Source organism: Varanus komodoensis, unplaced genomic scaffold (assembly GCF_004798865.1).
Source record: "Varanus komodoensis strain SLA01 unplaced genomic scaffold, ASM479886v1 scaffold12, whole genome shotgun sequence".
In the NCBI taxonomy this organism is placed as follows: domain Eukaryota; kingdom Metazoa; phylum Chordata; class Lepidosauria; order Squamata; family Varanidae; genus Varanus; species Varanus komodoensis.
In genome coordinates, this window is record NW_025335349.1 from 12,156,303 (window position 1) to 12,171,827 (window position 15,525).

A 15,525-nucleotide genomic window follows, 5' to 3' on the forward strand; every position below is an offset into this window, starting at 1 on the left:
CACACATGCTTTCAGTGGAATAAAGCATTTACTGCAACATGTGGTTTTGTGCTTACTCAGAGTCAAGGCTGTAGGTCCTCTGCTCTAAGAACCCTTCACAAACTCTGAGCCAAGAAAAACTGAACTCTGCCAGTTGTGAGAGTGAAATTGTGCAAATTAAACAAAAGTTCATCATTTTCCATAAAGCATTCTGCTTTTATTAATCATGGAAGAACCAATGGTTTATGAGTGGCACTGAAGAATGGGAATCTTAGGTCGCCACTACACATAGTATGGGTTAACAGTGACTGATTTGTCATTTGAGGAGGGAAGTGTAATGCACCTGCAAGCAGCTACCAGTTTATGGGGGCAGGGTGTGGTTGGACTGGGGGAAGAGAAAGAAGATGTTTAACACTAGGGGACTGTTATTCCATCAAAATCTACCCCCACCCCTCAACTGCTGTTTGCCAGCAAGGAAAACAAAATCACAAAATCCAAATATAACTGAGTATGTCACTCAAAGGGACTATGAAATAGCCAGGTAATGGAGTGATTACCTTCACCAATATTGACATATATGTACTTGTTTTGTATTTCAGCATAACTGAAAATGTGGCTGCAGCTGAAATGTAGAGCTTGTATGTGAATCAATTTCTTTCTAAGTGCACTGGAACAACAGGTTTTTGCTTCAAGCTGTTAATACAAATTAAATTTGTAAGCATGACCTATGGGTTAAAAGCAGGTTTCTATACTTATATCAACACCAAGGACAAATTAAAGCAAACTTAATTATGCAGATCCAATTAACAGGCAAAGACCCCATTTGGTGCCAACAGAATCTTTGCTTGAAAGGCAAAACAAGTTTAAAGTTGAGTTGCATCAAGTTGTCCGTGACACTTATATATGGATCTAGTCCCAACCAAGTTCTAAATAAAGAAGACCTTGTTACTAGGAGACTCTGTGTGCACGTCACAGAATCTATGAAGCTTTAGATTAGGGTTGTGATGAAGTGCCAGGGAATCTGTCCCCCTAGTGCCTATAGGCTTCCTCTTGTACTCAGCCCTGCTTTAGAAAGTGAGCTGAACAATCTACAGACACCCATGGAACAAAGGTTGTACAACTGGCGACCATCCTCTGCATCAAGTGCAGCACAAACAAAAGAAGATGCTTGAGCAGTGATCATGGGGAAACAATTCCTGGCAAGCACCATGTAAACACCGGTTGTGCTCACTAGGTACTCAGGCACATGGCTATGACAAAGCAGACTGGAGTCCAGGGAGCCAAGCCCAGGGAATCCAACGAATTCCTACCCTCGAAACAGATTCCTCACACGCCCCTACTTCAGAACACATATTTGTTTGCCCCTCACTGGTTCCCTAAGCCAAACAACAATCCTTGGCCATAGGATTTTAAAAGTGGTTTGACAATAAACAGATTACCTTTTCACAAGTTTTTCAGAATTTGCTAGGGCCGCTTGAGCTTTTATCCTTTGCTGGCTTAGTTCAAGAGTCAACTTTTCTAATTCATCTTTCAGCTGGGTATTTTCTTGCAGGACTTCTGAAATATGAGAATCAGCAAAGATTTTGGGCTGGTATTTTTTATCATTAATCATCTCAGGAAAGAGCTCTTCATTTCTGGGATTCCTTGGATTAGAGCTGACAATATCTTTTTTCAAGATTCCTGAAGATGTTTCTTTATTGGCAGTTTTGCCAGATGACTCTTTTGCAGACAGCATAATCCGCCTCTCTTTCTGAAGCCTTTCTACAGTTTTTGTGAGGTCTTGTATTTCTCTGTTTTTGGCAATCAATTCCTGATTCAGTCTAACCAACTTTGCTTTAGCGTGAGTCTGTTCCACCTGGTATTCTAGTGACTGTAGGTCTGCCTCATCTGTTGCCTTCCTCTGAATTTCTAGCTGAGTTATCTGATTTCTAAGGGAAGCAATTTCTGCTTGAAGGTTTTTTATGACAACTTCATGGGCTTTGTTTACATTGCAGAATTCTTGCTCAAGTGCTGCAAGATGGGTTGTCTCATCTTGAGGCTTCTGTGGTTCATTCAGCAGCTTATAGGCCAGTAGCTGTTCAAGTTCCCCAATCCTTTTCTCATACTGAAGCTGCAAAAACAGATTACAAGAAATGAAACACTGTTGGTAAACTTCATTTGATTCACATCTTGTAATATTTAAACGAAATAGATGCTTTTCATGATTGCTTTTGATTTTGCAGTTTTTCATATTGTGTCTTTATTCTCTATTGAATTATTGTTCCCTCCACTCTTTTGTTAACTGTTCTGGTTACTTATTGGTTATTTTGTTAGCTTATCTGATTACTTACTATAAGATTGGATATAAGAAAAGCAACAAATGAAACAGTAACAGTGTAAACAACTTTCAGTGTATTTAATAAACCACATTATTGCAGAAGCCTTTTCAAAGAACATGTTGTATCTTTCTCCTGTTTTTCTTCATTTTTTCCCCTGAAGTTTGGACTGAAGAATTTTGAATGGAGTAATTCTACCAGTAGTGGTGGTACTCCTGTACCAGAGACACCATCATCTCCTAAACTCCATTAGCTTGTGCGGCCCAGAACAGGAATTTGTAGGTGAGGGAAGGGGGCATTTTTCCCTTTCCTTTCCTCCATTTGCTTCCAATGGGACGGGTTTACTATGCCAATTCTCAGGGTGGTTATTTCAAACTCTTTTTAGGGGAATGAGGGAGAACAAGGGAGTCTAAGTTTCTGTGGATCCTCAGACATCCCAATATTTTCTTGAACTTTCCCATTTTTGGGCCCACTGCTGTCAATGCAGCTAAGGGGACAGAAAGCTCCACTGCTGCCTAGATTGGACCTTGAAGACTGGACATCCTTTTCTGCTTACAAGAATGTTTGATATATCCAAATCTCCTGGGACATAAGATTACACTCCAAGAATCACAATAAGAGTGTTTTCTCCTGCACTGCAAAACCTGAAAGGTAGTTCAGGACTAAAATTGGCAATAACAAGAATGCTCTTTCAAAGCTGTCTTGTTGCCATAATATTCAAGAGATATATCAAATTATAAACACAAGAAGAAACAAAACAAGTTGGGCATGACAGTTAAACCAAGCATACTTTATTCAATCAATTAAAACAAATGAAATAATAAATGAAAAGCAGCAAAAGATGTAAGGAGGGTTTCCAAGAAAACTCTATAATGATAAAAGAGAAGGAATAATTAAAACAAGTTGTGGATGGTGGGGGGACTGGCATAAATATTTTCAGTTCAAAATTATTTCAAATGCTTGTGCTAGGTGGTTATCAGTTGCACTTGTTTTGCATCTTCTCAGTATCTCAAGCAAATTGAAAGCAAAGCATTTCACTTTTTTCACTGAGTGTGGATGGTATCACCAAAAAATGCTCCCACAGGAAACACAAGGGCAGATATAGAAGCCTGTCTGGCAGGTGGTGTATTGTACTTTTTCTCACTCTCTTTTCATTTTGAGAGAAAAAAGTGATTTTAAAACAAACACAAAAAAGCCCAAAACACCCCCCTTAAAATCAGCATACCTGATTGCCTGAGCAGTGTTAAAGTAAGAACTGCAAACTCCTAGGAGATCAATGGTGTCACTTCTTTGAAAATCACTATTGCCATTGTGATGCATCTTTTCACAAAATGGAGCCATGATCTCCTAGGAGTTCAAGGCTACGATGGAATGCTGCTCATGCAAGTACATTGATTGTATAAAAGTTATTTGTGCAAGTAGGTTGCTATGCATTGCTAAACTCATCTTTCAATAGCAAAGTTGTTGTTTGTATACCTGACGGATCTATATACAATGCTGTGCACATATTCACACTTTTATTGTGTAAGAGTTGTAGCAAGACCCTGAAAAAGCTGCACACTAATCCAGCATGAATCTGTACATTTAGAGTTTTCCACATGGATGGCTCATGTGCATCTCAGTGCATATCATGTGAACCCTCATGAATTCTCTGGATGTACACTTTGACATATATATAGAACTGAATCTGCATCAGAGCCCGCAGTTAGGGTGACTCTCATCCATGACTGTTGCTAGATCAGGGCACTTGTCTATAATAGAAAGGTGCTAAAATTTTGTTACTACAGTATCAATAATTTAAACCAAATATTTAAAGGTAGATATTATTTAGTTCAATGGTATCTCCCATCTTTGCTTCCTATTGTAGGATTCAGTCACTACTCTGAAGTGTCTATAAATAGTTCAAGGGATTCTTGGGGGAAAACATGAATTCAGTTGCATAAAAGCATAGTAGAGTCTACATCACCTTTATTTTTTGAAACTGCTGTTCCATAGCACGAAGACTTTTTTTAGCTTCATCATCTTTACCCTCAAGTTCTCCTTCTAACTTTTTCACTCTTCTTTCAAGGAAATCAACTGTGTTGGTTCTGGCTGAAGCATCACCATCTCCTTCAGAAGCTGCTGTGGCTGCAGCATATATCAAAGCTGGCAAAGAATTTGGGTGCCTTCTTTTCAGAATCATTTCCATTTCCTTAACCTTTTAAAAAGCAGGGAAGAAGGTAAGTATCACTTCTGGAAACAAGCTTTAGAATAAGTCAAAATTAAATAAATTGTACATTTTTAATGACAAAGAATACTTCTACTAGTAATTCAGACTCTAGCTGTAAGACTACATACACACACTTAATGGGGCTCTCAGTCAAGACTTGAACAGAATTGCATTATAAATGTGTTAGAAAGAACATTTAAAATGTTAAAGCATAATTATCAATCAGATATGACTGGGATCCAAACAGTAAATTAAAACTTTCTCATTTTCATTTGTTTGTTCTCTTTGAATAACAGACCCAGAATGTTATTACAATTCTCCTCAGGTATAAAAATGGCTTTGTAGGTAGTATGAGGAATACAATGTAATGGATTGAGATCAAAGGAAATGAACATGCTCAGTTTAAAGCAGAAGCTTTACCTACAGATGTTCCTAGTTTCAATTCCTGGCACTTCTGGCTGAAACACGTTAGGAAGCAGGTGATGGGAAAGACCCCTGCTCTATACGCTAGTCATGATAGACAACTAATCTGATCTGCTATAAGGTATCTCCCTGTGTTCTGGAACAAATGCCCAAACTCCACTTAGGGGTCTGGAGTAAGTAAATTCTTTAGTGTGTACACATGTGTGTGTGCACATGCCAAATATACATACACACATACAATGAACAGACTAAAGAAAAATAAGTGTTCAAACACATAGATAAATTATACTCTCTCTGTGTGACTGATTCACAAAGAACAGATTATGCTCTGATGTCCATCAGCCATATTTATTGACAATATTTGAAGTTTGGACTGTAGCTGCTTCTTCAACACCCAAATATTTCTCATATATCTGAAGGTACAGCAGGAATTATTTTTTAAAATACATGAAGGTACATCCAATCCTAATTACACAACATCCATCAAACTGGACTTAATTTAGACTAACATTAGATGCAACTGATGGGTACTTTGGAATGTTGATTATTTGCCCTTATTCCACCCAACAACAGCATCACTCATCCGTCCTTCCACCTCACTCCAGCCCAGAATAAGTCCATAGCAGAGCCACAGCTATGAGGGTTTCTTGGACTTTATTGCAGAAAGAAAGAAAATTGTAGTACATGCCTGCCGCTCAAGGTCTTGAATCCGTTTTGCATCTGCCACCCTGTCCTTCAGTCTTTTCTTTTGCTGTGCACACTGATTCCCAGCTTCACTTCTAAGCTTGTCAACCTATGCAATACATGCAGAAGTATACTGAAAGGATAAGTAATCCATTCTTCAAGATGACACAAAAATACAGCAATATTTATTCTTTATAATGCAGGACTGAATCATAAGTACTGAACTTTGTAAGAAAGTGAATAGGAAATTATATCTTCGGTATTACTGGACTCGCTAATTACTTGAGCAGTAGGGACAAAGCAGAAACCAACATGGCAGGTATATTCTTGTTATTTCCATGTGCAAAATATTGGAACCACATATGCTGAAGTGGAAAGGCTTCAACTGAATTAAAGCTGAGACACTGATTCAGCATAGGGCATAGTCTATTCTAACTTGTCATGAAACATGAGAGAATCAGCACACTGGCTGAGGGCAAACTGACTCTAGCAGCTCATACAAATCATATTTCTGATTACCTCCAAATATGTGAGAAGAAATAGAGAAAATTCTAAGAATTGCTAGAGGTATAAGAAAGAACTTCCCAGGGCACCACAATGGTGATCAAAGAACTGAAGGAATGATGGGAAGTTTTCCTATATATACTGACATTGGGGTGGGGCAGGGATTCCCATCAAAACTCTCTCAGATGTAGAATTTGTCTGACAACAGGTTCCACACAGGCAGAGAGACCACATGTGTGATGCCCAGAGACTACCACGAAGAACCAAAAAATACAAGCAGAAGGGTCAGCATGCAAGCCTGTGATAGTGGGTCATGAATTGGAAATGTGAGACATGTGGGTATTGAGTTTGAGTGCCACTACCCAACTTTGGCCATACCAGCAAATGAAGTTTTTTCTCAGCAGTAGGCCAGCATATTTATTTGTTTATTTATTTAAAACTTTTCTATACCATCCCATACTGAAGACGCCTCTTACTTCAGAGAATACTCCCTGAACTGTATAAAAGCTCTGGGTCAGTCTTGCTTCCTCCCCTTGAATGCACACCTTAACATGGGGAGGGGTCTGAGAGTGTCAGAGAAGCCGAAAGCAATGCTGTCAGAAGACCAGACTGTCTCTCACTAGGTTGGTCTCCTAGTGAAGTCACCCAAGACAGAATGGTTGAAACAAAGGGAACAGATTAAGATGCATCCACACTTTTCAGGAGTAATGGTCACATCAGCAGAAGAGGTGGGGGTGGAGAAACTTCTGAAGGGCAGCTACTAGGCAGCAGCAGTAATTGGAAGCAGCACTGGCAGAGGATCTTTCACAGATGACAGCAGTGACAAGCTAACTCTGTGTACTGTGAAGAAGGAGCCAATGGTAAACCACTTCTGATTCTTCTTACCTTGAAAATCCTTTGATGAAACAAACAACATTAAACAAAGGACAATAGAAGAAGATGAGACCCTTTCTCATAAGAGGGTACTCAGTGAGTTACTGGGGAAGAGCAGAGGACAAGTACTAATAGTGCTGTCACTAACAAGGCAACTAGACTGAAGCTGAAAAGGATGTCTAGTGGCTGACATGCACAGAGAAGAAAGGAAAGTCCAGTGCTGCAGAACACCACATAGTTGAAACATGGAATGTGAGAAATATGAATCAAGACAAACTGGAAACTGTAAATCAAGAAATGGGTCAGCTAAGCATGGTGGCAGTGAACTAAAATGGGCTGGATTGGGACATTTTCAGTCAAGCAAACACAAAAGGTTTTGCTCTGGAAAAAAAGAACTCAGAAAAAGTGGAATGACTCTAAAACAAAGGCAAGATGTAGGACGAGCAGAAAGGGATTATAATGCAAGATATAACTGACGCTCAAGCTGGATTTCAAAAAGTTAGAGGCAGCCAAGATCATATTGCAAATATATGTTGGCTACTGGAGCACACCAAAGAATTTCAGAAGAACATCAGTCGATGCATTATGGACTTAAGGCAAAGTCTCTGGTGTGAATCAGGAGAAGTTATAGAGGTTCCTGAAAGAAATGGTTATGCTTGTCCTGACGCATAACCTGTATGATGAACAAGAAGCTACAGTTAGGACAGAATAAAAAGAAACAGAATGGTTTCCCATAGGCAAAAGTGTCAAGGCTGTATTTTATTTTCCTAGCTTTTCAATCTGTATGCATAACATATAAGGACAACTGGATTAGAATCAGAGAAAGGAGTGAAAATTGACAGGAGGAAACGTCATTAATTTAAGATATGCAGATGATACCATACTACTGGAAGAAAGCAGCAATGAATTGAAATGATTTCTGTTAAAAATGAAAGTGCAAAAGCAGGGCCACAGCTTATGATTAAGAAAACAAAAATCATGGTTACAGAAGAATTACAGAACTTTACTATTAACAAAGAAGACACTGAAATTGTGAAAGGTTTTGCATACCTTAGCTCAGTCATCAGTGCAGAGAGACTGCAGCCAAGAAATTCAAAGATGACTGAGACTTAGAAGGGTAGTAATGAAGGAACTAGAAAAGATCATCAAATTCATTTCACTGGAACACAAGGCCAAGAACATTCACACTATTGTATTCCCTATCACTTGTGAATGGATGTGAAAGCCAGTGAAGAAAGTCTGCAGGAATAACATTGATGCATTCAAAACATGTTCTGGAGGAGACAGAAAAATGAACATGTGGGTCACAGATCAAGCAAGTCAGAACTTTCCCTAGAAGTGATAAAGCTGTCATACTTTGGGTACTTCATGAGAAGGCAAGACTCACTGGACAAAACAATCATGCTAGGGAAACTTGAAAGCAGAAGAATTTTCAAGTGCTGAGCAGGGCTGTCATGGATAGGACATTTTGGGGGACTTTTATTGATAGTGTTGCCATACATTGGAGAGGACTTGACAGCACATTAACAAAAGCAGTCTTGCTTGCTTAGTCTAAGTGAGCACAGTGGCAATGGTGTTAAAGTAAACTTTATGGCACTTGTAATATTACAATCTGACAAACTTCAAAGATGAAAGGTATGGTAGCATCATTGTGCTCAAACAGTACATGGCCCATGGTGGGCTTTCAATTAAATATGTGAAGTTTAGGATGCATGTTGCTCTTGTATTTTTCTGAGCATTAAGGAGACCTGTTTCTAATGCCTAGCTAAAGACACTTGTGCCTATTTCAACTCCACTGAAGTGGCCCAATCTTACAATCACCTCCAGTTTCAGTTTATCAATTTCTTCCTTTGCTCCTCTAAGGTGAGCTGCATCTTTGTCCAAGAGCTCCTGATTTTCTGCATACCACTGGAGTCTTTTGTGCAAACGAGTAATTTCTTCTTTGTAAGATTCTTCCATAATTTTCATCTCATATGATTTTTCAGCTAGGAGGTAAAATATTCCATTGAAAAATGTGTGACAAAACATTGACATATAGATATAATTTTCCTCTTCATTGTTGCTTTTTAAATGAGGGGAATTAATTTATTTAATTGTAATTATTTTTACAGATTATTAGTGCAGAGTTGAAAGTCAACAATGAAGCATAAAAGCAAAACAAAAGCATTTTCTTCCCAGTTTCTTCATAGTGAAAAAACCCTCTTATTTAAAAATGTAGTTTTTCTTCTCCCTAATCTACTAGAGACCTGCAGCCACCATTTTTGTCCACGATTTCCTTCCCTGTAGCATCAAAAAGAGTGTGGGAGATCTTTCCACCTCCGCTTCCACCTCTTGACACATGCTATCACTCAGAACTCAGTGGTCTTTTCATCTTATTGACTGTCTCTGCCTAATTCATGTATAAGCAATGCCATTCTGCAGGGGAAGAGTGGGCAGACACCCCCCACTCTACCACTTACTTCAAAGACCAGAGCAAGGTGCTTTTCTAGGATGTGATAGCACACATGCTTTCCCTGGCAGCACTGGTTGAAAGGATTAGGTAGCAGGGGATGGAAACCGCTCTGCCTGAGACCATGGAGAGCGGTTACTAATCAGATTAGGCAATACTTGAGCTAGATGTGAACTGGGGAACCTCAGGCCTGAGGGTCAAATCTGGCCTTCTGGGGTTCTTTCTTGGTCCCACCCCTTTCTCTTAAATCAACTCGTTAGTTGTTTCCTCAATTTTGTAATTGTTTTCCCCCCACTCTAAAAGGTTGACATCCCTCTCCTACAGCCTATTTACTGGCAGTGGAAGCAATATACTACAACAGGCTGGTATTTTAGCCTTGCCCACTGCAGGAAAGCAACCTTCAAGCATCTCTGAAATTGGCTGAAAGAGGTTCTGGGCAAGAGTAATTTGATGCAAGGCAGCTTCCTTTCATTACAAATTGAATGGTGGTTCCATTCATGGGATTACCATCGCTCTCTCCTGCTGGTCTCTCAGGGGAGAACTCACACAAGTGGTGCATCCAGCTCACACATTTGTGGAAAAGAAAGAAGGAGGGCCAAAGTATGAAAATGGGGCTGTATTTCCCCTTCATCCTGTATCCCAGGATCTCTTAGTTCTTCTTTGATACATTCACTGTTTGTAACAAGGCTTCACCGTCACAAGCACAATGCAAGTGTAATGGGAACCAAGTATTCATAGTTTTGATTTCTTTAGAGAAATACTAGTGAAGAATGTTTATATTATCACAGGGTAACAGGCTCTTCAAAGCAGTGCTTTACCTGAAGTGGAAGCAATCTGAACTCTTGCCAAATCTCGCTCCTTCTTCACTTGTGCCAAGTCTACTTCAAGAGCTTGTTTTTCTTGCTTTAGATGCTTTCTTTCTTCAAGTAAATTGGTTTCTATTGCCTTCACCACACACCCAGAATGAGAACAAAGGTATAAAAAATACAAGCCATGAGGATACATGATGCTCTTTTTAAAAACTGAACTCACAGGTGCCTGGATATGGTGAGAGATTACCATGAACCCATCTGCTGTACTGGGGACACCGCATGGGAAAATACTCTCCATATTCAGCAACCAGTCTGCACAGCTGCCTAAGGATACAGGTATATCATTCCAACCATTCCCTCAACAGTGGTATTGTATGGTTTATAACTGAGTTCACCAGTGGGAAGCCAAAGTTTAAATGAGCTTGAGGTTCAGTGCATGGTGTCAGGCAAGTAATGGACATTCTACATGTCAGTGACCTCCTTCAAATGGTCTTATCAAATGAAGTGAGGGAAATGTCTATTTATGGGAGTGTAAAGAGAATATTGAAATACATTTGTCTGGCCATAAGCAAGGCAAACTATGAATTAGTAGGTGGATATGGAAGGAAACATCCTTCAAGTAACCTGGCTCTGAAGCCATTCAGGGTTTCAACTTGATGTACAGAGTGAGCAAAGTCAGAATTTTGTTGACAGTATTTTTAGACTTTAAAATGGAAAGTATTCAGCAAAGTAGTTATAGGAATAGGAAAGACACTTACTTTGGCTGCTCGAAGTTCTAAAATCAAGTCTGTGAAACTCTGATTACTAGGTGGTTCAACATTCTGCACTGCTCCACATGATAAAATATTATTTTTATCCACTTGTTCTCTAATTTAAATTAAAAGGGGAAGGGCAAGATTAGCAATTTTGCCTGCAATTTTTACTTCACAAAGGACACACAGTGGTTCCACTTGGATCATTATTCCAGAGTTCCATTCCTGAACCCAATTCCAGTGCTAACCCCTTTAAAGCATACACATGTCCCCAAAATACTTTGATTATATAGCACCTGTTCAGCCACAATGGACTTTCTGAACCTCTGCAGTGAGATTTCTTGAATGGTCCCCATTTCAAAGCTTTTGAAGAAACTTCAATTCAAATAAATTGAAATCAATATTCAAACATTTCCATTCTCATGCTTATGTACAGGCTGTATAAAATCTTTTGCCTTGCAAAAGTCAATGCTATCCATAATATAAATCTTTTGTGCAGAAAAATCACTAATGGTTCAGACCAATTCTGCTGGTAACTTTTTATGGTATTAACTAAAAATCACAAGTTAACCAATATATTCTGAATTATTTAATTATAAAACTGAACATTCAGAATGCAACTTTTACATGTGTCACCTAGTATATGACAGAGAATGTGATACAGCCAAACCTAAGCACATCAAACCCAGTAATTTTAATAGGAGAGTGATGTACGTGGTTTTACTCCCTCTAGCTAAAGAATGAATTGCAATGCAATCCATTGAAAATACACTGGGATGTATGCCCCATTGGGTGGGTTTGTAGGTCATGCTAAACCAACATGGGTTGGTTGTTCACTGGCCAATTCACAATATTCTTGACAGATGACTAGGCTTGTTGTGGCTTGTTCTTCCTCTCACTCTCATTTAGTCCTCAAGCTTGGAACACCCCCCCCCTGCACCTTTAACTGAAACTCCTTGTTGCCACTTCTGCAATCAGTCCATTGGGGTTGTTGGCTACCAAGGGAAACCCCAATGGACTGTTTGCAGAAGTGGCAACAAGTGGCTAATGTTTGTCTCCCTAAATTAGCCCTCCAAATGAAATTTTATGAGACTTTAATACTCTAGCCCATTTGCCAGCTTCTGGTGGGGGAAGGGGGGAGGAAATGAACCTTTGTTATTGTGTAAGTCTGCCTCTATGATATTTAGCCAAACACCTCCATATTCCTGTCTACTACTTCAGCATTTACACTGCTACCTGGCAAATGCCTTTTAAAGTAATGGCTACTTCATTTTACTCTAAAGGAAGTGGACCCACTCTAGAAGTAAGAACACTTGAAGACAAACAGCCTTCTCTCCAGCCACTTTCGGCTCTCTCCCATTCCTGCATCTCTCCATTGCCAACTGTCACATCTCAATATGGGTTATGGGAGCAATGAATAAGAACAGGAAATATACACAAATGTCTTGGCAAAGCTGTAACATGGAGAGGCAAATGGTGGAAATGCAGAGGCTGAAGGAGGATGGTGGCCGTATGAAGATGATCATGAGGAGCTGCAGTGGTTTTTGCCAGTCTGCTTGGTCAGCTTTCTAGCCATTCCCAGTAATCCATGATAAAATTGCCCCTCTGGGTTTGGATGACACAACAAACAACCACTGGCATGAACAACCTTAAAACAAGGCATAGGTTCTCAGAGTGGTTTGCTCATGAAAAATAAGCCACCCTGCAGAAAACTTACAGGGTCTGTATGACATTGCAGCCCAGCATGATGATCATCCATGGTGGGCTGTTGGGACCGGTGAAGCAGGTAACTGTGCCAAATGGGATTTACTCAAAGGTAAGTCATATCTTCCTCTTTATTTTGGCTTTCTGTGTTAAGACCCATTAAAAATTTTTATTAGAAGTTCCAATAACTCACCGTAAGGATGCTAATTCAGTCATTAAACGTTGATTTTCTTTAAACATATTTTCCTCATTTTTCTTGTTTTTCAGCTGTAGCTCTTTCACTTGCTTATATAATCTTTCATTTTCCTTAAAGATCAAGATTTTTTTAAATCATAAAGAATTAATGCAGGAAGACTTGCACTATTTCTCTGTGGTAGCAAAGCAATTTAACCAGTGTATGGTTCCAAGATCTGCAATGACCTGGTCCTCATGATCAAAATAAGCTACAGTGGCTTATTTTGATTGTACAATACAGTTCAGTGTATACCTTGTGGACCATTTACTGGTTATAGTGTTTTGCTATTAGAATAATAGCTCTACCATGGTATTTGTAAAGGTCTATTTAGGCTATTTAAGCCACTCTGGTTTGCTTAAATAGCAGTGAGTGCCTGGTGTCCTCTGAAGCCAGGGTGCATGGCTTGCTGGAGCTGGAAGCAAATGTCCAATAACATATGGAGGGTACATTATTGTTGGAGGAGAATTGGAGGTCTGTTTTTCCCTTCAACAAGTCAGGCTACTCTGGTTTGGAAAATACAGAATCTGTGTAGGGATTTAAATAAGCAGTTTATGCAGATTCTTAGTCTGGTCCTAAAGCCTGAAGCTTTATTGAGTTGGACACAACCCACTGCCTGCTTGCCAGTGGAAGACAAACAGATGGCAGAATGGATTTCCCCTCCCCTGCTATACTCCCAATCTGCTCTGAAGGTATGGGACACTCTCAGGAACAGATTAGGAGAGAGAAGACCAAGGAGAAGATCTATTATAGAAGTGGACGTGTACTCATGAGATAGTGGATTTGACCCATTATAGTTCTTCCTTCCAGTGAACACACAAATAGTAGAAATAGGGCATTTGACATTGCTTTTAGGTTTAAAGTTGTTGGCTCAATAAAATATATAATTTATCTAGCAGAGTAACACAGTTAAAAGATTTCTACCTGTTGATACCCTTGAAGAAGGGTCTCTTGATTTTGAACTTCCTTTTGGATTTCTTTCAACATTTCCCCATCATCTGGACTTCTTCCCCAAATGTGTGACCACTTTGTTCCTTTGTTTACATCTTCTCTATTATTTAGCTGAGAACAAAATATGCACTGTAAATAAAGTGCAGCTTACAAAATTACCAGGAAGACAAGTTTTCTTCTATTAAAAAGGTTCTGCATTTAATGGAATGTTACTATCTTAAACAGATTTCTATCCTGACCTTCCACCTATGAGCTCAGAATGTCATTTAAAAATTTATCTCATTTTATGAAAACAGTACATGAAGAGGGGAAAAAAAAACCACGGTTTCTACAGAGGTCATATCTTTTCTAAGATTATATATTTTTACATGAAATATAGCCAGTCAGATAAGACTACAAAATGTAACTTGATCAGCTATGAGTCAATCCATCCTTATTCTAAAAGCAAAGAGTCACATCTTGATGATTTCGGTCATGAGTAATGCAGTGTTTCACAATTTGATTTTATCAGAAATTAAAATGACAGAATAAGTGGCATTCTTAGTTGGTAGTTAACAAAATAGACTATTTTTCAATGAAAAGAGAAAAGGCATAATTAGTACCTGTGTTCGAAGAGCATAATTTTCTTGGTTTAGCTGAAAAAGTTCTTTATTTTGTTGCATTTTCATTTCCAGGATTTTTGTCTCCATTTCCTTCTCCTTTTGCAAAGATGTGGCTTTTAGATGTTGAACCAAATCATTGGCTGCATTCAATTTTTCCTCGGCTTCCTGAACCCTTTTTAGTAAATAAAGCTCCCTTTCACTATTTTGGAGAGGAGAATATGAAGCAACCTAATGACACAGGGAAAAAAACTATTCAGATTGCTAAAGAAACCAAGATTAATTGACCACCTTCTTTAAATATTTTTCAAATATTGAACTTTTCAACAAATAATCTCAATCAATATTTTAAAAGCTAGATAGGAACTATGAAGTGTTAATGAGGATATATTTCAAATGCAATAAGATGTCATATGGCACTTGCAGGAAGGAAAAAACTTAACATGGCTACATTAGAAAGCTCAAAAATGCCTAGTGCCCAGTCAGTGGTTTGGAAGGGACTAGTACAGTAACACTGCTGAAAGCAGCATGAGTTCACAGCTCAATGGAGTTCCACATCAGTTGTTCTGACCTTTCTGAAGCCAAGCAGAATATAAAGTGAAATGAAATAGTATTACGATGATACCTGGATCCATTATTATTCCTTTTCCATGAAGAGGAATGCTGTCATGAATGAGAGGACCTGTTTCCTCTGCAGGTGGGGCTGCACTGTAGCAGAGGCTTCCATGAAAATGGGAGGAGGTCATTTTTTCCCTTTTCTTTTGGCTAGCTGGTCCTTCCACTGCAGCTTCCTGCACACATTCCTATGATGTCTGGAAATACCCACCAACCTTCCCTACAACAGATTTTGCCTTGTGTGAGGAACAGCAGAGGAGGGAATCAGTGAACATTACCTCTTCCCACCCTGTCCATGGAGTATTTCATGAACATAACCCCATTCATAAACCTCTAGTTCTAGCTCTATGCAATTTTAAATGGCAGAAGATTTGGCTACCTACAGTGGACTCCTATTGAACTGAAAGGGAAACTGTAATCTAAG

At 39.1% G+C, this 15,525-nt stretch overlaps 1 protein-coding gene across 3 annotated transcripts in view; it reads right to left on the minus strand.

The window, feature by feature from the left end:
• The window catches only part of CEP162 (centrosomal protein 162), a 58,211-nt gene that overhangs the window by 11,998 nt on the left and 30,688 nt on the right, over positions 1-15,525 (minus strand). For 2 of the 3 annotated variants that reach the window (XM_044422157.1, XM_044422158.1), the window contains 9 exons: positions 14,490-14,717; positions 13,861-13,998; positions 12,898-13,010; positions 11,007-11,115; positions 10,255-10,381; positions 8,809-8,972; positions 5,615-5,719; positions 4,261-4,491; positions 1,419-2,089 (listed from right to left, as the gene is read on the minus strand). In XM_044422157.1, the coding sequence (XP_044278092.1) occupies positions 1,419-2,089; positions 4,261-4,491; positions 5,615-5,719; positions 8,809-8,972; positions 10,255-10,381; positions 11,007-11,115; positions 12,898-13,010; positions 13,861-13,998; positions 14,490-14,717 (1,886 nt within the window). Of the gene's footprint in view, positions 1-536; positions 673-1,418; positions 2,090-4,260; positions 4,492-5,614; positions 5,720-8,808; positions 8,973-10,254; positions 10,382-11,006; positions 11,116-12,897; positions 13,011-13,860; positions 13,999-14,489; positions 14,718-15,525 lie in introns of all 3 variants that reach the window. The other variant, XR_006413905.1, reaches the window with a different exon arrangement.